This window comes from Cavia porcellus, unplaced genomic scaffold, assembly GCF_034190915.1.
Source record: "Cavia porcellus strain 051 isolate PalLab524CR breed Dunkin Hartley unplaced genomic scaffold, mCavPor4.1 scaffold_23, whole genome shotgun sequence".
Taxonomy (NCBI): Eukaryota; Metazoa; Chordata; class Mammalia; order Rodentia; family Caviidae; genus Cavia; species Cavia porcellus.
Window position 1 is genome coordinate 20,093,795 of NW_026947506.1, and position 23,815 is coordinate 20,117,609.

Consider the following 23,815-nt stretch of genomic DNA (forward strand, 5'->3'; position numbering starts at 1 on the left):
TAAAGATTAATGAAGTGCTTATGCTATATTTTTATCTACCTACAGACCCCTATCCCTACAGACACAGTAAGAACTGGGTGACAGAACAGAGTCTATAGGTATTAAAGTGTGTCAGGCAGTTCTCAGCTAAAATAGCTGGATGTGGTTATTCACACCTGTGGTAACAGTATTCTGGAAAGCTGAGGTAGGAGTATCTCACATTTGAGCCTAGACAGGGCAAGTTATTTACTTAGCAAAATAAACAATTAAGAGAGGACTGCAGATGTGGCTCAAAGTCCCTAGGTTCATACGCAGTAGTGGGAGGGTGGAGGGGCCTCAGTAGAGCAGTTTCAGGAGGCGTTGAGTGTGGGGACACGGACTCCATAAAGGCTGCCTTGATGCCACTGTGGGGTCAGATCCCCCAGACCCGCAGTGAGAGGAGTGAACCACGCCTTCCAAAAGCTTCCAGGGGCTGCTCTTGTCTGCTGTGCCTGGCAGTGCTCAGCCCAGTGCCACCACTCACAGGTGACCTGGGTGTCACCCAGCACAGCTCAGCTGTCTGCATGCCCTCTCCTCTTCTTCCTGCCTCTACCTCTCAGACTCTCCCATGTCACCCTCCTATTCTCTTGTGTCTCCTCCCTCAGGTCACCTCCCTCCTGTTCTCTCTGTTTCCGGTCCTCTCTTCCCCTTCCCTGGGAATTGGCTGCCTCTGCCACCTCCAAGGCCCATGGGCCCTCAAATCCCTTCAAACTGGTGACCCTGCCAGGCCAAGCCCAAAGCTGAAGCTGAGAACACCCTCGAGGTAAGGTGAGGTGGGGAGCTTGGGAGCAGGCTTTTGCAGCCAGGCCTCCTGGGCTGGAGGGCTTCTCATAACTGCCGCCAATCATTTTTTTTTTTCTTGGAGCAGAAGAACCAGGGATGAAACCAAGTCTTCGCACTAAGTCACACGTTCAGCCTTTTGTTTTTCCCAGCCCTTATGTTTATTTTTTTCACTTTTTTATTTTGCTACGTGGAGGCTGGGGCTTTCTGAGGATGTGGGGGCTCTTACAGGGGCCTTGGGACATCCTGCTTCAGGCCCAGCACTGGCTCAACCAGCAGGCAGGAGTGGGCTGGGACACAAGGCCTTCTGCGCCTGTTCTGCCACCTCAGTTACTGCCATAGGGCCCACAGCACCACGCACTGGGCACAACAGGTGGGCCTCGGGTGTGTACCAGGGCCTGAGTCCACACTTGGGAGGAAGTGGAGGCGGAGCTCACAGGGGACTGTAAGAGAAAGAGGATGTGCATGTGCACACAGCAGTGGGAAAGACCCACAGATAACCCCGGAAGGCTCCACTAGTCCTCCCTTCCCCAGGCCAGCTGTAACTGCTTCCTTCAAGAAGCCTACTCTGCCTCATCTAACCCATCTTTGCTCCATCCTATCTTTATTCTTTCATCTTTCATGACACCGGGAATTGAACCCTGATCTTCCCACTGAGCTACATATATCTGTAGCCCTTTTTATTTGACTTTTAAATTTTGAGACAGGTTCTCCCTAAGTTGCCCAGGGTGAACTCAAACTTGCCATCCTCCTGCCTCAGCCTCCTTCAATACGGGAATCACAGGCATGTGCCACTACCTCTGCCTAACCACATTTCATACATGGTCAGCTTTGAGTCAAGATTCTGCTCTTTTCTCCACTAGAATGCATCCATTAGAACACAGGGACCAGGTTGGACACAGTTTCATGAAGGCCCAGGAGGACAGGAGGACAGAATGAGCTCTGACCTGGTCTCCAGCCCGGAGCTCCTTCCCGACTCCAGGCCATTATATCACAGTGTCCCCATGCAGGTGTTCTATGGATGCCTCAGTTCCTCTTGTCCCAGACCCCTAAACTTGTCCTCTTGTCCCCTAAGTTGCTGATCCTCCTAATTCTCCAGCCCAGGCACTGTCTCCAGCCCCCTGGCCTCTGTCTCTTCTTCTCCCTGTGACTTTCGTCCCCTGCACCATGTGGCCCAACAACTCCCCTAACTAGTGCTCCAATCCAGTCACTTATTCTGCCCGTCGGGGCCCAGACATTTTTTTTCAGCCTGCCTGCATCAGCCTCCTTCAGAGCTGTTGGTCCAATCTCCTGTCACTTGTGCCTTTTCAGCCACACTCTCTGCCAGATGAACTTTTGGTGGTTTTTTTTTTGGTGCTGGGGCTAGAACCCAAGGATGCTTTCCCACTGAGCTACAACCCCAACCCTTTCTTAGTTTTTACTTTGAGATGGGTTTTTTGCTATGTTGCCCAGGCTCTGCTCAAATTTGAGATTCTCCTGCCTCAGCATTCCAGAGTGCTGGGATTTAAGCTGTGCATCACCATAGAAGAGAGTAGTGATCATATTTCACTTTCTCTAACCGTCTACGTTGTAAATGTGTGCAAGATTTCTCAATCAAATCCAATCAAGCTACTTTTTGGCTTTTATGACTCCCATTGCTCTAGGGTCAAGTTCAGATTCCACAAATTGATCTCAGCCATCCTTCCTGGTCTCAGCCAGCTTTGGGTGCCAGGCTTGTACTTCTCCCACTGTAGTACCTAGAGCCAGCTCTGCACTCTCCTGCTGTTCCTCTTCAGGGAACGCCCCTTCCTTTCTCTCCACCTCCCCTATCAAAACACCAAGCCAGTGACTTCTTTGGGTCTGAGATTCATCCCCTCTTCTGCTAGCTCTGTCTTATGTGACTCCCAGGTGTGTTTGAGCTTCTTTTGTCTGGCCATGCACAGCCCCCTCTACCTCCTGCATCACAGCCTCAGGACCCAGAACCAACGGTGCCTATTGTTATTTCTGTGGCCCCCAGGCCTGGGCAAACCTCATTCACAGTTGTATCCTCAGCATCTGGGAACACAAGAGCATAGGACCAGGGAGTGGAGGGAGGAGGCAGTGGCCAGAGTTGCGGTGGAATGGGCTTCCTGTGGCACATTTGCCAGCTGGCCTGCAGGGTGGAGATCACGATGGTGGACACTAACTGGATGGCTGTGTGGAGCAGCTGCAGCAGAGAGCAGCCCTTGTGGCTGAGCCCCATCTGGATCCTGCCTGTAGGTCTGGCCAGCACACAGGCTCAGGGGCTTGGCCACCTTGCAAGCCTCCAACACTGGAAGAGTCTTCTCCACCTCCTTCAACCCAACTGGACTGGTTTGTCCCAGTCCTTGAGTTCCTTGATAATCTGCTTCATTTGGAGTCTCCAGAAAATAACAAAAGAAGGAAGGCACAGACAGGAAAGATGGAGGATGGGACAGAGGTCAGTGACCTCCTCAGTCTCTTGCTCCAAAGCCTCTCTCCGATCCAGTTTATCACTTCTTTTTCTTCTTTTTGAGCAATAGTGGGAATTGAACTCAGAATATTTGTTCTGAATTATAGTCTTAGCCCCTGTGTATTTGTAAAGTTTGAGGCAGTGTCTCAATAAGTCCCTAAATGGCTCAAGTTGTGCTTGAACTGGCCATCCTCTTGCCTCTATCTCCCAAAGAGGTGGTTTTACAGGCCTGTGCTACCACGGTGGTCTTCTGGTCATTCTTATCCCCTGTCCTCCTCCTCCCCTGTCTTATTTGGGAACTAGAGCCTGGAAGAGAGGGACAGCATGAAGGAAATGACCAGGATTCTCTTCTCAGCACCATGAGGCCTAGGCAGTGTGACTCCTACCCCAACTGGTCATCTCTTTCCAAATCTACTTAACAAATTTGAAGAACCTCGTGACCACTGATATGGCTCCGGAGCCAGGGACTGGCACTGGAAAGTTTCCCCAACACACCAGTAAAAGGATACAAAGTCCAGGCAGGAAATATCTCCAATATCTTGTCCCAGACTCTTGCACTCCATGGGATAGGCTCAGGCGAGAATCCCAGAAGATGAGTGATAGGATTATTTCCAAAAGATGAGAAGTATAAAACAAAAAGAGGCCTTTATTCTGAGAACACGGATAGAGAGAACCAGCACCCCCGACCGCTGGAGTCCGGCTTTCTCTATGGCAGACACGCAGCGTTGGGGGTAAGTAAGTAGCCTTGGTTTGGGGTGGAACCTAAGGGGGCATCAGGGATGCACGGGTAGCCCATTGGTCCTAGGTTTGGCGCCACAGGTAAATTCATAGGGGTGAGGGAGATAGGAGCTTCCTGGTTCCGGTTGAGTCTTTTCTCGCTACAGAGTCCTGTCTGGGCCAAAACCCTTTCATATCCCGTCTTATGATTATTATTATGAAAAGGGGCAAAGATTTCTCTCTTTAACTACTTCCTGCTGGCAGGGGGTGCTGTACTGGAGTCTAGGAGAGTTGACGGGATGACGGTTGATGCCCAGGTAGATGGTGGTGCCAGGTGTTTTAGCCAGGACAACTTCACTGGTGAATGCATGTATGTTAGACTGCAAAAACAAAGAGACATGATGTTATGAGGAGACATGGCACTGTCATATTTAAGGAACCAGGTGAAGTAGAGGGAAAGGTGCCTTTGATTTTAGACATGTCAATGAGAACCTCAGCTGAGGGACAGTTCCAACCTATTGAGAGAGCCATAGCTCTAGCCCCAAACCCTGAGCCCCTTGCAAACCTCTAAAGCCAATTGCTCTGGCCTGGTCCCTTCTTGCCCACATCCAGGGAAGGAAATTGACACTGGTAGACTGCTTGCTGGCTGCTTTCGGTGCATTATGTCATGTGATCCACCATGGCATCCCAGTGTAAGATTCAGAAAGCCAGAGAACTTGCTATTGACTGCAACACGAAGGCTCTGGATAGCCAGGGGTCCCACTCAGCTGGGCCTCCATGTAGCAGGACAGCTTCCTCTGCAGCTCCTCACAGGGTCTCCTCAAGGCTGAAGCTGCTGCTCCCCGCTTGCCTGCTGGGTAGATTCCCTCTCCCTGGCTGCTCCTTGCATGCCCTGGGCTGAGCCCAGGTTGCCAGGGAAGAGCCTGTTCCCTCATCGGGTGGTCAAAACTGCTAGCGGTGTGCTACAACCCATGTGGCTCTTGAGGTTCTTGGGGTGAAGGACAGTGAGAGGATAAAAAATAAAGAAGAGACAAAGCTTGGGTCAGTGGAGCTCCTCGTGATGGAAGGAAAGGAACTTCTCCCTCACTGAAGGGGTGTTTATACCTTTTTGCAACTTAATGTCATATAGTACACTGTAGTCCTAGCAACCTACTGTTCAGATTGTCTTGGGGCCAGGTGTTCTTTGGGCTGAAGCAGCTTCTTCCTCCAGTGGCTTGCCCCAGGCGCTTTTTGTTTTTGGGACAGCATTGCTCCAACTTTGCACATGTGGTCAATTTCCAGCTTCTGTGGTTCCCCAGGGTGGAAGCCACTGCGGCCATCGAGGCCTGGAGAAGGCACTGTGTGCCCAGCAAACCTGGTTCACACCCAGGCTGGAGACAAGTGGCCCATTCAGGATCTCCCCCACCCCACCAGCAGCCACCTGGATCCAGCCCACAAAGGGGCTCCCTGGTAAGCTGGGGTAGGTCCTGCACCCTGGCCAAAGGCCTCATTGTTTCTCTGCCCCCAGTATGTGGGTCACTGCCGCCCCCTACCGCACTCCCGTCTGGCTTCCCTGCTCCTTCCGAGGACTCAAACTGCCGGATTCCTTATCTCCTGCATCTCTGTCCACCACTGTTTCTGTTACCATGGGGTAGTTACTTTAATAATGACTCACCAAGCAAAAGTGTTCCAGGTCCTTCTAGTCCGGAACAAGTCCGGATAAGACAAACTAAAAATATTGCCAAAGTTTATTTTAAAATGAGAGGTGAAGAGGTAAGAACTAGCTCTGCAGAGCAAACATAAGCCAAAGAGAGAGAAAAGGATAGAAAGTAACAACAAAGGTTTACATGGGTCTGAGAGATGAGGAAGCAGATGGCAAGTCTTGTCTTTGTCTGTATCTTAGACCCTCCAGATGTCCTGGGAGCACAGAAATTCCTGAGGTTCTGCACCCTAGTATCTTGATATTGACAGGACCCACCCAGGTCTTGAGTGCAGTCCTTGGGTATGATAATTGACAGGTCTTGCTTATTTCTCCAGACATCTTGGCCTGTCACACCATCTATACCACACTGAAGCAGCCCAGCCAGGGCAGAGAGGCTCAAACTGCCCTGCCACCCCTCGAAGGTCAGCATGCACACACCACGCCTACCTCCAAATTCAAGTTTCTTCAGATTTTTTAATTGTAATTATCATTTGAAGAATAACCAGAATCCCAGAACTTTAAGATGCTGTCCATATTCCTTCCCCTGGGCAGCGCAGAGGGAACATTTCAGGAGAATAAAGTTGGGGAGCGGCTGCCAGGAAGCCTCCAACCGTCCACCCACTGCTGGGACCCAGAACACTGATGACTAGGGAGGGAGGGGGACTGGCATCAGTCAACCCAGAAAAGACTCCATTCACTGAGCTGGACGTGGTGGCTCATGCCTGTAATCCCAGCACTCAGGAGGCTGAGGTGGGAGGATCATTGCGAGTTTGAGACCAGCCTGGGCTACAAAGTGAACTGAACTGCATAGTGAGACCCCGTCTCAAAAAATACCAAAAAAAAGGGCTGGGGATTTAGCTCAGCGGCATAAGCACCTGCCTTGCAAGCAGGTGGTCGTGTGTTCGATCCCCGGTATCGGAAAAAAGAAAAAAAAAAAAAGAGAGAGACTCCATTCATCACCCATGCTGAGCTCTCCCTCCTTCTTCAAAGCCTGGGGGCTGGGGTTAGCAGGATAGGGTGAGGGGCACAGGGGCCACAGTAGAGCCCCCAATCCCTGGGCTAAGCAGCATTGATGCTGCAGGCAAAGAAGAGACAAGCTGTTGGCACAAGGTCTGACAGGTGTGGCAGATCCTAACTGCATGCCCTGGGGGGTGAGGGCTCATTGTGTGTGGGGAGCCTAGGCTGGGGGAGCCCTGAGGAGGGCATCTGGGCCAAATGCTCCGGCCTGGCCATGGTACGCAGCAGGCTGTTCTCTTGCTCCAGTGTGACATTTCGTTCCTCCAGGTCCCGGATCTGCTCCTTCAGCGTCTCCATCTCCTCGTGGACCACAAACATGAGATAGGACTTTGCCGGATCCTGGGGACCAAAACAGGCCAAGCGTCAGGGCAGCCAGGCCACCTCAACCACATCTGCTGCCTAGTGCCCAGAGGTTGTGGCTGTGAGAGGTCCCTGTGCCCAAGGAAGAGGAGCCACAGGGGAGGACACAGGGCTGGCAGAGGGGACAAGGATGAGGGACAGGCAGGGTTCACAGACAGTGATGGGGACCTGGGATCAAGGGCTGAGGTGGAGACACAGGGGCACCAGGGTGCAAAGTTAGTGTTCCTGAAAAATAGGGCAAGCAGGAATGATGCTGGGGGTCTGAAAGCTTCAAGATGTCCTCTCTTACCATGGCTTGTTCGATCTTCTTGTCAATGTCTCCTGACATGCTGAACTACTGCAGAGACAAAGGGAGTGAGACATAAGAGGAGCGGGGGTCTGAACAGCCCAGCCCACTCCTTCCCGGGTGCCGCCCACAGAGTCAGGTGTGGAGCAGTGGAAACTGTCTGTGTGTGCCCCGGGGAGCTGAAGGATCCAGTCGATGGCCTGGGGCTCAGTGCAAGTCAGTATCAGGAGGCCAGAAACTCTGCGCTGGAAGCCAGGAGGTACTGGCCAAGGTGAAGGTGAAGACCGAAGCTCCTCCAAAGAAACAGAAGTGCGCCATCCTTCTTCATTTCCTTTTATACCCTTCAGGTGAAGATCCTCCCTAGGGTAGGTCTTCTCCTTTTAGTAAATTGCCTCAGGCATACTCAGAACTATGCTGATTCAGTTTAGCTGGGGATTTCTTTGTCAAGTAGATCCAACAAGTTAATTATTAGAATGACAAAGCTTGCATGGGCTCTTTATTTTTTAATCGTAATAAATTTTCCTCTGTAATCCCAGCACTCAGGAGGCTGAGGCAGGAGGATCACTGTGAGTTCAAAGCCAACCTCAGCTACATAAGTTAGTTCAAGGCCAGCCCAGACTACGTAGTGGACATCCTGTCTCAAAAAACCAAACAACTCTTCCAAAAAACAAACAGGCAAACACACACACCCTTCTTCCCATCAGCCAGTTTGAATAATCCCCAATATTTGTCTAAATTTCTTTCATTTATACTTCTTCTGTTCCTTTCATTTATACATCTTCTGTTTCTAACTCCAACATAATTTTTTTAATTAAAATTGATACAAATTCAGAAGTTGTAATAATAGAGAGCCAAGCATGGTAGCACATGCCTATAATCCCAGATCTCAGGAGGCTGAGTCAGGAGAATCATTGAAAGTTTGAGTTCAGCCTGGGCTACAAAGTGAGCTCAAAGCCAGCCCGAACTGCATAGGGAGACTCTGTCTCAAAAAGACAACAAAATATAATAGAAAGATTCCTTGTATTCTTTCCCCAGTTTTCCCACTGATAACATTTTGCAATCCTGTACTATCACAACCAGGATATTGCTGATCATACAATTTACCAATCTTATGTACATTTTCCAGTTTTGTACCTATTCATGTGTTTATGTGTATGTCTGTGTATTAAGATCTGTACAATTGCATTGCCTGTGCATGTTACTGCATTTACCACATAGTAAGGAAAATGAACAACTCCAACACTAAAGGATCCCTAGAGCTGGCCTTTTGGGACTACATCTGCCTCCCTGGTACTGCCACTTCTGCTTCTCCTTCACATCTCCTTCACATGGCATCTAGTTTCAGTATTTCTAAAATGCTGTGGATCCAGACATGGCTGGGTATTACTGCATGCGTCTATAGCCTCATGGCTTCATAGGTGGAATTTTTTAGTAGTGACTGAATCTGGGGTGTATGTGCTGGGATCGAGGGTGTAACACTAGAATGAACAGTGTGTTTACTAAATTAGTCCACTGATTGGTTTGGCATAGTTCTGGGAGTGACAGTGGAAAGGCCCTCTCTGAGTCTGAGTGCTATCTACTTCTAACCCTAATGCTAGCCCTAGTCCTAACCCTAACCTAAGGGTGGGTAGCCTGGAAAAAAATACATATATAAGGAACAGAAAGAGAGTTGTTGATGCTTGCTACTTTGCTGCCTTCTGCCTGCCATGAACTGCCTCTCTTCTTTTGATGCCTCATGCCATCCCACCCTGCCTTGGAGCCATCCAGTTACATATTGAAACCTCTACAAGGTGTGAGCTAAATAAACTTTTTCTTCTTTAATTTTGTGTGTCAGGTATTTTGTCTCAGCAATGAGAAAAAAGTAACTGAGGCACTGAATGTGCCCGTAATCCCAACACTTTCATTGCCAGTCAGTCTAGAGTTCCTTTGCTTGATTCATAAGGAATGGTGAATCAGTAATAGTCACCACATAATGCTGGATGCCAGCTGTTGACACAATCAACTGCCGGTCACAGCTACTGCTAGACATTACCATCTGATGCCAGCTTGTGCTTGGCACTGTGATGTGATTCTGTTGGGTGCTGGTTTCTTCTGCTGCTGCTGACCACCACCTTCCTGTGCCAGCTTGTGCTGGGCCCCATAGGTTGACTGTAGTCGGTGCTGGTCTCTGCCTCTGGTGTTCACTGGCTGCTGCTCCCAGAGCTCTTCTGTGTTAACAATCTGGAACATTGCCTGGCATGGTGACACATGCCTGTAATGTCAGCTTTATGGAGGCTGAGGCAGGAAGATCACTGCAAAGTCAAGGCTAGCCTGAGCTACAAAGTGAGTTCAAGAATAGCCTGAACTGCATAGGGAAAGCCTGTCTCAAAAAGGCCAAAAACAAAGCAGTCTGGAGCCCTGAGTGTTTATTGCTCTCTTTTGAAATGACTGCTCTGTCCACACTACTCAGGATAAAAACCCCAAGTGTATTTATAGGATTTTTGGATACTCTATTACCTGAGAAATAAATCACAAGCTGGTTTATGGCAACACTAAAGCAAGTGTTTATTTTACCAAGGAGTGCGCAGCAGCATGGATGATCAATATATAGGAGGGAGACTTACTAGACTGGTGGTGGCGAGCCTATGACATACATGTTCTTTTTTTCTTTTAAGTGACTTTTTGTTTTTCCTTTCATGAAAGAGGTAAAAGATTCAATTGGATTATTCTAGAGTGGGAAAAATTAGTTGAAAGTAGGAATTCACCTTGTAGTCTCTTCATAGCTGCCTTGTCTGTTTCCATCAATATCTGCTTCTCTGATCACTTCACCTACTTCCATTATAGTTTGTGTCTAGATGGCCACTCCAAGCCTCATGTGGTCACAGGGCTTTCTCGGACGTGGCTGAATCTACACTGAGTGATACTGGGATTAACTGTGTTCGATGACTAGTCAGTCCACTGATTGGTGTGACACTGTCCTAACTCCAGAGGTGTGAATAAGGCATAAGGGGCAGAAAGATGTTGTTAAGCACCCCACCCATTGCTTTTGCTGCCTTCCACTGCCGTGAAGTGTTGCCGCTCCGCCATGTGCCCTGCCTTGGAGCCAGATGACTATGGACTGAAATCTCTACAAACTATGAGCTAAATAAACCTTTCCCCTTTCAACTTCGGGCATCAGGTATTTTGTCTCAGCAATGAGAAAAGTAATTTATCACCCAAGAAGTAGAGTTGTTGCCCTGACTCTACCTGAACGTATGGATCAGGAGCCTCGGGAATGGTTTGTGGAAAGGGTTTGGAAAGGTTCATAATGCTAGCTGGAAAAGTAGAGCTGGAACACCTTAGACTGTACCGTATTGGAGATTCTGGTCAGAGCTCAGAAGACCAAGAGACTGACAGAATCCAGCAGGTAAAGATCATGGTCAGGAGGTTTCTTCTGGGAAGAAGGACTTCATTGGCTGGACTCCGGATGATGTGTGTTATGCCTTGGCAGAAAGTTTGTTTGCATTTTGCTCATGTTCAGAGACTTTATCCGAGACTAAAATTAAGAGCAGAAGACTAATTAATCTTGTAGAAATTTCAAGGCAGTTGAATGTTGAGGCAGTGGCATGGCTACTGTTGGTGGCTTTTAGCCAGATCTATGTCGAGAATCAAGAGCAAGCTGTCCAGCAGAATGATTTTAACTGTTGTAAGTTTAGCCAGAAAGGAAGCTCCAGGAAAGCTGTGGGCTAACTCCTGAAATGGGAACCTATTCATATTGGAGTCTATGGATCTTTGCTTTAAGGTGCAGTGGGACTCCTGCTAGTCCACAACAGTCTCACTTTAAAATGTCTCCATGTTTTTCCTGGCATCATTAATGCTGATTATACAGAGGAAATCAATGATATGGTTCAAACTACTCAAAACACTATTCAGGTCACTCCAGACTCTCATATTGCCCAATTCTTTGACAAAAAAAAAATTGGAAAACCTATGAATAAGGAAAGATGACCCAAGGGTTTCTGGTCTTCAGATGCTTATTGGGTTCAACAGATTAAACAGGATCATCTCCAGATGGAATTGATTATTGAAGGAAAAACATTCAAAGGGCTTTTAGACACAGGTGCAGATGTTTAACTTATTACCCACTGCCATTACCCTATGGCATGGCCCTTCAATGTAGCAACTAGGGACCTACAAGGGGTAGGCAGTGCTTCTCACCCTGTAGAAGTGCTACATTGTTAACGTGGAGGGATGCAGAAGGCCATTCGTTACATTTTTTACCTTATACCCTCCCCCTATACCAGTCAATCTATGGGGTTGTGATGTATTACAGGACAGGGGGCATATTTGGCAAGCCTTAACTCTTCAGTGACTCATCAGATGGGACAATAAGATTTCCTTCCCACTCAAGGGCTTGGAAAACCAAACAGGGAAGGAGAGAACCTCTTCCAGTTATCCCTAAAAAGGACCATTTTGGTATAGACTACTCACTTTGATATTTTCAGGAGAGACCTTGATCTCTTCTCTGAACCCACAGATGTGCCCAAGATAACTTGGATATCTGATTATGCAGTTTGGGTTGATCAATGACCTCTCACTCAGGAAACGCTTACAGCAGCTCTTAACCGGTTAAGAACAGATGATGGCAGTACACCTAGAATCCTCTGATAGCCCTATGGAATACCGCAGTTTTCTCCTAGCACATGAATGCTCATCCACTTTGCACCAGATACTTGTCAGATTGGTCGATGCCCTTTATAATGTAAACCTACTTGTGGCCCCTGAAAAGTTGAAAACTATAGCACCAGTTTCATGTTTGGGTCACCTTCTTCAAGTCACATCTTGTGCCCCAAACTGTTCAGATCCAGGCTGATCATCTTGCCACCCTAACTGATGCTCAGTCTCTACTGGGTTCTGCCCAGCTCTTAAGCTGACTCATGATTTACACCCTGTCTTTGACATTCTCTAAGGAACCTGGCCCCATCTCTCCAACAGCACTTATATCAGAGGCTAAAACTGCCTTTGACAAAGTTGATTTGTCTCTCCCTAAAGCTCAACTCTCTAGAGTTGTCTCATCTTCGCCAATGTTTTTAATTATGTTCCCAACTCACATATGCCCACTGGAGTCCTTTGGCAGTTTCATGGCCCTTTACAAGGGCGACATATGCCACATGCTCCAAATAAAACCATTACTACCTTTTATGATGATGTGGCAGAACTGACTGCACATGGATGAACACCTGTTATTCAGGTTTTAGATGTGAGGTGCGAAATAGCATTGTTCCATCTTCTGTTCAACAGCAGTGGCTATGGCAATTCCCATCCCCTAGTAAACTGCATTATTTACCTCCGCTAGTGTCATTGTCATTTCCTCCAGACAAATTAATTCATTTTGCTTCCCTCACATCCTTTGTCTTGCCTTCAAAAATAAGCTTGGTTCCCATAGTGAGAGGTGTTTCTGTTTTCACAAATGGCTCCTCTTTGAGCATCAACAGCCCAGTTTAAGGGAAAAGGACCTCACCTTGTCAAATGCTCTTAAGTTCATGGCCAAGGCAGAAATCTTTTGACAACAGGATCCTCTGTGAAGAGTACTGAGTGTTAAATTTCCCTAGAAACCAGAAAAGAGGGAGCAGAACCAAACCTGCCTGGGAGATAGTTCTGGATGGATCTAGAGTCAGGGAGATGGGAAGAGAAGGAAGAAGAATGTTTAGTGCACAGGTGACAGGGCCTCATCCCTGAGACTCACAGAGGAGTAACTGAGTGATCCCCTGGGGAGCAGCAACTCTGCCTAGTAAGGACATCAGAGCACACTTCAGTCTTCTCTCATGGCATGGAAATGTACAATCTCAGGCATCCAAGTCACTTTCTTTTGTAATGGTCACATCATGTGTGACTATGACCATGTTGTCCTTTAAGTGCCTCAGTGATTTCCATTCAGAAAAGTCAGCAATTGCTCCAGGTCACAGGGCTTGGAACCAAACTTTGTGATTCCAATGGGGGACATGTTTTAAGGACTCATCACTGTCATCTGTTTCTGAGGAGGGACACGGTACCAGCATCCTTCAGGAATAAACAGTTCAGAGATCTCAGAGTGCTCCCTTCCATGGATTAAACAAGTAATCACAGTTCTCTTGTGTTCCTTAAAAACCAAGTTAAAAGCACTGTGATAGGGCCTCCTTCCTGAGCAGCCTGGTGAAAACCATGTGGTACTCAGGCAGCACTGAAGACAGATGCTTCATTTTCAACTTCCTCTTGAGGTCACAAATCTCCAGGACCCCTGTGTGTGTCGAAGGCACAGGCCGTAACTGTCCCAGTGTTTCCTATGCCTCCTGATGCAACAAGGACAGACGTTCTCTCCACCTTTTATGAAGGAGAAGCCTCTGTCTTCCCTGAGGGCTAAATTAAAGCACCAGTTCCCTTCCCTCTCATCCTCCTTCAATTCCAGTGACCACGCCCTCTGCCATTTGTAGCCAGAGGACTGCGGTGAGAGTCTGGATTGACCCCTCAGGATTGAGTCAGAACCTCCTTCATAACTATCCTCTTCATTTCTTATTCCAATTCTGAGGAGCAATCCTGCATCTCCTGGGCAAGCAACTGAGGCAGGAAGTACAGTTCCAGCCCACATACTCCACAAAGAGACCCAGTATGTCCTCCTGCAGCTCCTCCTCAGACTCTGAGGACCAGTCTGTCTTCCTCTTCTGAACACAGGTCTGAAGCAGAAGACTAGATGTTACACACAGGCCTGAAGAAAGAAACCCAGGTGCAGAGTGATGCTTCTGTCTTTGGAATTCAGTGTTTGACTATCTCAACTCAACTCCCTCCTTCCAAACAAACCCCACATTTCTTTCACTATTGTCCCCTCCAAAGCCATTGTTCCACTCTTAATGTCTGCTGATATCCATCTTTGCCCAATTCTTCTTGCCACTGTCCCCTCACCCTGTGCCTCCAAACTCTTCATGTAAACACTCTTACTCATGGGGTGTATCAGTCAGCGCTTACTAGAGAAAAAAATTTAATGCAAAGTATACAAATATATGAGATTTTACTGTAACAGCAAAGCCATGACCAAGAACCCTTTAAATAAACCAGGAACCTGTGGACCTGAAAATCTGGCTCATGATCTCTAGTCCCACTGAGCTTTCCCTCTCCAGCATGGCAGCTCTCTAAAAGTGAACAGCAGAACTTCAATAACCCTTTCCCACAGCTGCAGGTTTAAAAGCAAGAATTAGCCTATTACACCAGCAGTTCCAACTGGGATCATATCCAAAGAGGTCAGGAGGCTCCCAAGGCTCATAGAGGGAAGTTTTATGGGGTAGCAAAGCAGAAGGACAGAGTGCTCACCATTTGAGTGTTGTTTTTTACAATATGCATCACAGTGACAAGCTCTTTTCCTGTTCAAAGAATTCATCAAAGACAACTTATGACTGTAACAATTTGGTGTTTATTGAAGAAAATTAAAGAAAATATCCATTATGTGAGTTGTAAGACACTGTCACTTGAGAGTGTAGCTGCATTTTAGGAAGTTTTAGTGCTGAGAATAACTTTTTGCCTCTACCAGCAATGATGAAAAGTTATTCAATGCTCAGTTCAGTGATTTCTCCTTTAGGAAGGCCTTCCCTGAACATCCAGGGGAGCCAAAACCTCCTTTTCCTTTTGTGTGCCCAGAGCACTCTCTGCACTCCTCTGTAGAGCATCCACAGCCAGAAGGTCACACCTGTGTCCTCCATGGACCTAAGACCTCTCTTGCTGTTTTCTGACTTTTGTCTCGTCTCTAGCACAGTTGTGGCATATAAACGATGCTCAATATACACAACATGGAAGAACATGGATGAGTTTCAAATGAAGTTTCAAACCTGCGTGCTAAGCATATCAAGCCAAGAGCTGTTTCACTCCTTGCATTGTTCACTTTCAATGATCAATGATCCACTCCAAATAATTTCAAACACAGAAAATGAAAGAATCACATAACTTTAAATAAACCAGGAACCTGTGGACCTGAAAATCCGGCTCATAATCTCTAGTCCCACTGAGCTTTCCCTCTCCAGCATGGCAGCTCTCTAAAAGTGAGCAGCAGAATTACAATAACCCTGTCCCACAGCTGCAGCAGCTCTGCTCAAAAGTTTGTTGACCAAACAACCAAATGTAATGAATAAATGGACCTGATTCAGTCAATTCTCTGTAAAGTTTCAAGACAACTGCGTGCATCTGAATACAGACTGAGTACTAAATAAACGTTAATGAATTATGTCTAAATTGATTAGATGTGATTTTACTATAGGAAAACATACTCATTATAAGAAATGCATTTAGAAATACCATGACATTGAGAGATTTGCTTCAAAATAACATAGCAAAGGGGAGTGTAATTCAATGGCAGTGTGTCTTTAACCTGCACAACTAGAGGGAACTTAAAGGAGCTCTGCAAAGGGAGAAAGATGTGAGGTCCCCCAGACCCACAGCTGTTGCCAGGGAGGGGCAAGGAAACTGTCACCTGTGGAAGTATCCACCGCACTTGCCTGTGGTATTCATGATCTCTGTGTTTTATGTCATCCCTGGCTGCCAGTGGGAGAATTCATGAGATAAACTCCTACACACGATCACACACCATTCTCGTGTAACCATGACACACCTGTTATCATTCCCATTTTACAGAAGAAGGTACTAAGGCTTATTAAACAATTTCTCTAAAGACACACCCCTGAGAAATGACAGCAAGTATTAGAAGGTGGATACACACACGCGGCCTTTACACTCCTTTCAGGGGCTTCTTCCTTCCAGGCTTCTGTTCCAGCTAAATCCCTCATCCTGAACCTCCCATGCTATTTGGTTTTCATGTCTGACTGTCAGCTTTTCTCAAGGTACCAGGAGGCTGGACCTGCAGGCTCTGTGAGTATCCTTAGGACAGAATGGAGAAACACCACTGCTCCAAGGTAAGTTTTGAGTAGCTGCTGACAGGGAGGGTAATCTCCTCCAGGCAACCCAACAATCACCATGCAGTCAAGCAGGCTGAGTGGCTGAGTAACAGCTCAAACCAGGTTCCATTGGCCCCAGCATGAGGGACTTGGGCCCCTCCTCTGGCTGTCACTGCTAAGACAAAATATTCAACACTCAAAGTTAAAGGAGAAAAGATTTACTTAACTTACACTCTGTAAAGGTTTCAGTGCATACATGGCTGCCTCCAAGGCAAGGTGGCGATGCAGAGGGGCATTGTAGAGAAGAAACAGTTCATGGTGGGAGCAAAGGAACAAATCAACAGCAAGCAACAATGGCTGCCCTCTTTCTAGCCCTTATTTTCTATCCAACTGCCACCCTTAGTGCAGGTGGCACTCACATCCAGGCTGGGCGCCCTTAACCCTAACATTGCACCATGAATCAATCCCAGCATCACACTCTGGGTCCAGCCACTCCGAAAAGCCCCACCTATGACTGCATGAGGCTTTCCAAGGACACTTAGATACAAAGCCATAACACTGGCCTAAGTCTCCTCACACATAAAGTATGCAATTGGGCTTAGAGCTGTTGTAAGCTCCTTCCACTGCAGTACTCTCTGGATCCTGGGCTCTGAAAGCCACAGATCCAGTATAAGCTTGTGTCATCCTCCACACCAGCCACAGAGACAGTACGAAGCCAGATCCCCCCTCAGATTTCAGGATAGAGGCCAGGTGAATAACAAAAAGAGATGTCTATTAGCAGTTCATTTGTGGTCCCTTCACAATGGGAATCTTACTACTAAATTCCCACAATCCCCACCGTGGTGATGAGCACACCCAATCTGGATTTAGGAAAAAAGCTCAGCCAAATTGGTCTGCTGAACATTCACTTCCTTCCCAGAAATTTCTTGCCCTCTGGCTGGCACAGGCTGCCTCTTGACAAACTTCACTTTCTCCACTAGGTGGCACACTTGCAGCTGTAGTTATCAAGAGATGCTCTTAGCAACTCTAGAGAAAAACAAAGTCCTTTCCATCTCTCACCACATTCATGAAACATTGACCATGAAGCTCGTTAGAACCACTGACAAGCAACAGGGCTGCTATGAGGAAGTCAATGATCCTATAGCCCAAGATGCAGCAACTAAGAGACTATAGAAAGTAGTTAAAGGACATAGAGTCCTTCCTACAAAGGAAAGCCATACATCACAACCTATGCTCATCACAACCTATGCTCACGATCTTCTTATCTCTAGGAAATATGACCAATCATTTGTAGGCATCCTTGTAGGCTGCCACAGTTGTTTCTGGAAGGTAGTATGGTAAAAAGTTAAAAGTCAGGCTGGGGATTTAGCTCAGTGGCACAAGAACCTGCCTGGCAAGTACAAGGTCATGAGTTTGATCCCCAGTATCAAAAAAAAAAAAAAAAAAAAAAAAAGGTCACCCAGGATGTTCACAGCTGGTGTTTGGAGATTAAGAAATAGGGATGCAACACTAGCCTGCACATCAGTATGGAAAGTTACTCAGGTTAAATAAAGCATTTCACATTTATGAGACCCCGGCACCCCTAGAATAACTGCAGGAAGCAGGAAAGGCAGGCGTTCTTGCCTTGGTTTAAAAGGTGAAGAAGGCAAAGAACTTACAAGAAAATGGGCGAGCAGTGAACAGCAGAAAAAGAATCTTTCCAAATTCAGTGTCCAGACCCTGGAATCTAGCAACATGAAGAAGGGAAGGAAGAAAAAGGTGGGTCCTGTGGACACAGGACGGATCTGAACTGAGACTTGAAGCCCATGGAGAAAGATAATTCAGGAATCCAAAAAAGAAAGAAAAGAAAAGAAAACCAGGGGCAGCGTTCCTGCTGGATGGGGAGAAACAGTAAGGAAGAAACACAGTCCCTGCATCCCGTGTGCCCGCAGAGGCCCTACCGGCAGTAGAGAAAAAGCAAAGAAGCCATGCAGCCCCACCCACCATGCATTGCTAGAGCTCCTGCTTGCCACAGAGAAACAGCGAGAAAAGAATGCAGTCTCAACAACCCCTGCAGAGGCCTTCCAGTGGGGAAGCAGCAGCAAGGAAGCCACACAGTCTCCCTGTGTGCCAACAGAGGCCCTATCGCCTGGGAGAAGCAGCAAGAAAGCCACGCAGCCTCCTGTGTGCTAGCAAAGGCCCTGTCAGCCAGAAAGATGCATCAGGAAAGCCATGCAGCCTCCCTGGGTATCAGAGGGGGTCCTGTCAGCTAGGGAGAAGCAGCAAGGAAGCCCTGCAGCCTATCCGTGTGCTGCTGGAAGCCCTATTGGCTAGGGAGGACCAGCAAGGAAGCCACCTCTGCCTCCTGACTCCCGCTGCCGGACACAAAACAGGCCTAGATGATACCAACTCACCTAAGGCAGCAACCTGACATTAAAATTGTTTAACTGACTTTGCACGCCTGGGGCCAGTAGCTTGAGCAACTAATTAGAGGATAAGATTATGCAATATAGTGATAATTGTGGTTTTTGTACTGTCCTATTATGGTTTGGTTTTGTTTTAATTTACTGTTGTTTGCCTCACTTTGAAATAAAAACAAAAAGATGAGGAAAGCGAGACCCAAAAAGGATGAAAGACGTGCCTGAGCTCGTCTGTTTGTATACAATAAGACTTCTACAGCCAGCCATGATTCACCCTGACAGTTTCTAAGTTTTCTCGCATTGAAACTGAAGAGGAAGAGGGAAGAGAGCAAGAAACAGTAAACATCACTGTTTTAAAAGATTACCTACAAAACTGCTAGTCACAGAGGACAGTACATCAGAAGCATTTCACAAATGTAGACGCTTCAATGAAAGGCACACGAGCAAGGGGAAAAGTTCTCCATTTCTCACAAACTCATTTCCACAACCATGAGGCGATACAAAGGGCACTGGTCTACTCATGAGGGATGTGCCACAGAAGGGTCCCACCTCTTAACGCTGTCACACTAGTGTTACACGGGGCCCTTTGAGATCACCTGAGCTGTGTCCTGGAGAACCACTGCACTGTGAGGTGAAGCAAGGAAGGAGAGGAGACAGGAAAGGGATGGCAGACTCCTTCCACGCCCATCTCCTGTGGCTGTCTCCCTTTGGAAAAATTCTACTGAGCACAAGCCACATTGCAGGCAGGATTCAGCATCCTGGAACACAGAATAGTTGATGTGGGCAGAGAATGGACCCTGGGAAGATGGAGGTGAGAGGCAAACAGAAAAGCTAGCCCAGATGCCTTCTCTGTTGTCTATTCCCATAAGCAGGATCCAAGTATCTTTACATACTCAAAAAGCTAATGTAAGCTGGGTGCTGTGGTGCATGCCTGTAATTCCAGCTACTCAGGTGACTGAGTAAGGAGGATCATGAAACTCAAGACTGGGATGGGCAACTAAGACTTTGTCTCAAAATTTTAAACAAGATAAAAAGGGCTGGGGTTATAGTACAGTGTGAAGGCTTAAATGCCTCATCACCCCACCATCTCAAAAGAGAGAAAAGAAGGAGAAAGAACCCAATGTAGTCATCACATTGTATCACAAATGGGGACAGTGCTGTCTCCCTGGCCAGCAGTGAGCTTCTGGAGGAAGGCACAAAGCAGATGTTCAATGAATGACCTTTGAAGCTTTGTATTAATGAATTATGATAATCCTGAGAATTATTGTGAACACATCTTAAAATCTTCCTGCTTTACTTTACTGCTCATACTATCTTAATTATCTGCTTTATAAATTCAATTCTTTCCCAATTCATAAAGCCCATTTTGTCTTAAAAAATAAAAGATTCCCACTCTTTTGTCACTTCATTCAACAAATACTATCTAGCCCATATGTAATCACTACAGGCCTTCATTCTTGGGGCAAATATTATGGACTAAATAAATAAATAAATATTATTGGCAGTTGCAACTAGAAAGGAACTGTCAGTCAGGCGTGGTGGTCCACACCTGTAATCCAGGCACTTGGGATGCTGAGGTAGGAGGACTGTTGCAAATTCAAAACCAGCCGGGGCTCCAAAATGAGCTCAAGACCAGCCTGTACTGCATAGTGAGATCTTGTCTCAAAAAGGAAAAAAAAAAAAAAAAAGGAACAGCTGTAATGGAAAACCATAAAAACAGGTTGGCTCAGAGACTTTAGGTGATAGTAACGACTACAGCTTTTACTGAGCAGTGACTATAGAAATAAAATTATATTGAATACACCATTTATAATCTTTCTTACCTTTAAAACCCAATATACAAAGCAAGGTTAAGTCAGCTGTCCCAAATCACAAAACAAGTTTTGAACAGGGTTAGGGTCCACTGAAGGCATATTTTATTTGGTAGAAAAGATACCACATGTGGGAAAGACGAAAGGAAAAGCCTTTTAAAAGTATAAAATATAGTATGACTTCTCCCTTTTTATGTCCTTGTTCTGTGACTCACTAATAAATACAGCAGTATGGGCCACAAGAAACCTGAGTTTCACTAAGGTTTCAAGAAAAATTAAAAAGTACAGTAGTGGCCTTAGCCAACTAGCAGCTTAGCTCTAGTGCCCTCTAGTGGCCAGTGAGTGCATGCATAATTTTTCTTGGACTCAAGAATGAGATCCCTACAGATCAAGCTTCAGCCAGGGTCACCCCTGGGTAAGGTACAGTACAGCTGATTCCTCATTCCCTGTTCCAACTCATGCCCACTGACCTCATGCTCCTTGTGAAGGGCAGTTAGAGCACGAATGTGGGCAGCAGACTGATCTGAGATCAAGGGCATCTCCACTCACTAGAGAGAGGCTGGTGAGGGCTGCTGTCTTCTAGGCTGGGATTCCCAGAGCATCTGTCTCCCGTCTTCACAGTTCCGTGACTGTACTGTGGATCAGCTGACTGCCCATGCTACCCAGACTCTTTAAGATATTCATATGATGGAGCTGGTAGTGTTAGTGACAGCCCACACTCTGATCTCAGATCCAACAGCCAACGTTTGTTTCAGGCAGGTGTGGTTGCACATGCCTATAATCCCAGCCCTCAGAAGAATGAGGCAAGACTGGTCAAGGCATTCAAGGCCAGCCTACATGACAAAGCAAAATCCTATCCAAAACATACAAAGTTTGTTTCCTGAGAAACCAGTATTTTGCATGGTAAACACTGCTCAACACTGTTCCCGCAGAAGCCAACAGCTGTGCAAGACAGATAGTAGATAATGAAAATGGACTTTGCAGTCTTTGGGACTACAAGCTTAGTAGGGAGAGACAGGTGGGAGATCTTCAAGGACTTCCAAGAGGAACTGGTACTTCAGCTACTCTTGAGTAGACGTGAACCAAAGCAAGAGTAGTTCAGACACACCTATTCCCACCGAGGCCCAACAGTAAAACCAAAGCAGGGAAACAGCCAGCACTGAACATCCTATATTACTAAAGCAAGGCCAAGATGTGGTTGCCACGGTCTACAGGTACCCTTCAGTGTCCTGCTAGAGACCTTAGGCCCTTTACATGGAAGGTAAGTTCCTGCAGGGTTCAGAGCCAGTGCTACATGACCTGACCCTGCATTTCAGATAAATCATTCAAATGCTCCAACAGCTGTGGAAATTATGTGACAGGAGCCAAGGGGAAAATAAGATGTACTAGAACAGCACGCTCCAGAATAATGGAATCAGGGCATCCAATAATTAGCACACCTCTTCCACAGCTGAGGTCCAAACCAAATGAGAAAAAAGGCAAATAGTAGCCAGAGGTCACTTTGATTACTGATGGGGGTCTGCGTTAACTTCTTTGTATGCAACTCCACAATGCCTCATACTCATCCCTCAAACTGCAGACATTCTGGACCAGCCTAGACATCTTCACATAGGGTAAACAGCTATAAAAATTTGAAATGCACAGCAGAGCAGAACCAAACGCTTCCTGAAAGCAGCCCAAACCCTAAATGAAAATGGAGTAAGCACCCTAATTTCCTTTTCCCTATATTTGATAATATGTAAATCTATGCAAATCTCTTGACACACAGAGAATAATCTTTCTGTATATGGAAGAAAACATCAAGAACGGAAAAGCATTCTTCCCTTACACTCCCTATCTTTTGTTTTCATCCCCTTGGCTTAACCCTTCAAGCCACAGAGGACTAAAACAGTCTATCATGAGGTCACTCCCAAAAGTCAACTGTCATTCCTTTGGTTATTTTCTTAGGATCACTAGAAACAGTTTAGATTTTGACTAAAAAAAAAAGGCTCAGAAGGAATCAGAATAGGGCTGGAGTTCAGCCTCAGCAATAGAGAATTGTCTTAACACTCCTGAGGCTGAGTTCAATTCTCAGCACAGGAGCTGGGGGTACATGCATTAACTTTAAAACTTCTCCAATTTTTTTTTTTTTTTTGGTACCGGGGATCGAACTCAAGACTGTGTGCTTGCAAGGCAGGTGCTTATTCCGCTGAGCTAAATGCAAGGCAGGTGCTTATTCCGCTGAGCTAAATTCAGAGCCCCATTCTCTAAGTATGAAAATCCACAACTTTTCTGCCCCAAAGTAGGCCCAGTCACATGGTCTAACCTGGCAGAGCCAAATGCCAATATCAGAGATACCCAAATCTCTTTATTTAACCACCAATGGGCATTTGGGGTTATTTTCACTTTTGGAAAATTATAAATAATGCTGCTGTGAACATTTGTGTATGTTTTTGTGTGCACATTTTTCAGTTCCAGAGTATAAACCTAGGAGAGGAACTGTTGAGTCGTATGACAGTGCTGTTGAATTTTTTCCAGAGCAGCTGCATCATTTTACATTCCCATTAGCTCTGTACCACAGCTCTAGTTTCATTTTCTCACCAACACCTGTGGCTTTCCTCTTTTTCCTATTCCTCTTCTTATAGCTACACGATAGTGTACAGGATGTGGTACCCCACTGCGGTTCCCATCTGCATTTCCCTGATGTGACCCCATGCTTATGGGTCATTTGTGTATTTTCCTGGGGAAACTTTATTCTGATCCTTTGCCCACTTTTTAATTGGTTTGTCTCTTTACTATTGAGTTATAACAGATCTTTGTAAGTTCTAAATGAGACTCTTAACAGTTGTATGACTTACAAATTTCTCCCACTCTGTGGGTTTTTTTTTTCCATCTTCTTGATATTCTTTGAAATGCAAGTTTTTAATTTTGTGGAACTCTTAACATTTATTTCTTTTGTTGTTTAGCTTTGCTTCACTTTTTAATGAGACCAGTTAGCTGCAGGCACAAGATTATCAGTAGTTTCCACATCAAATCTGGAAAATAAGTCAGTCCCTAATCCCTAGCCCCAGTGATCCTACCAACCACAAAATCTTAGAACCCCAAACTGAACAATGCCAAAGAAAAATCTTCAATATATGATACTGGAGTTCAAAAGGAATTTTCTAAGTAATCAATTCAGGTGTTTTAAATGCACCAGTTCAAAATTAAGGCCTATCATCTTGCTGGGCATTTAGCTCAAGGCATAAGCGCCTGCCTAGCAAGTGCAAGGTCATGAGTTCGATCCCCACTACCAAAAAAAAAAAAAAAAAAAAAAAAAAAATTAAGGCCTATCATCTTGCCTGAAAACAACTACTTGAGAATCATATGGTCACATAAATGACAATGCAAACAGATAAAAATGACAGGAACACAAGTAGCAAAGTATAATCTTTGTTCCACCACCTAT

The 23,815-nt window shown here is 46.2% G+C and overlaps 1 protein-coding gene across 1 annotated transcript; it reads right to left on the minus strand.

Annotated features, from left to right (window-relative positions):
- Nucleotides 1-5,677: 5,677 nt before the first annotated feature.
- On the minus strand, nt 5,678-23,679 carry LOC100725202 (TSC22 domain family protein 4-like). The gene is made up of 3 exons (XM_063233866.1): nt 10,637-23,679; nt 7,312-7,359; nt 5,678-7,001 (listed from the first exon to the last, which is right to left on the minus strand). Exons 2-3 carry the CDS (start codon nt 7,348-7,350, stop codon nt 6,777-6,779), a joined length of 264 nt encoding a protein of 87 aa, XP_063089936.1. The 5' UTR covers nt 7,351-7,359; nt 10,637-23,679; the 3' UTR covers nt 5,678-6,776.
- Between the last annotated feature and the right edge of the window lie 136 nt (nt 23,680-23,815).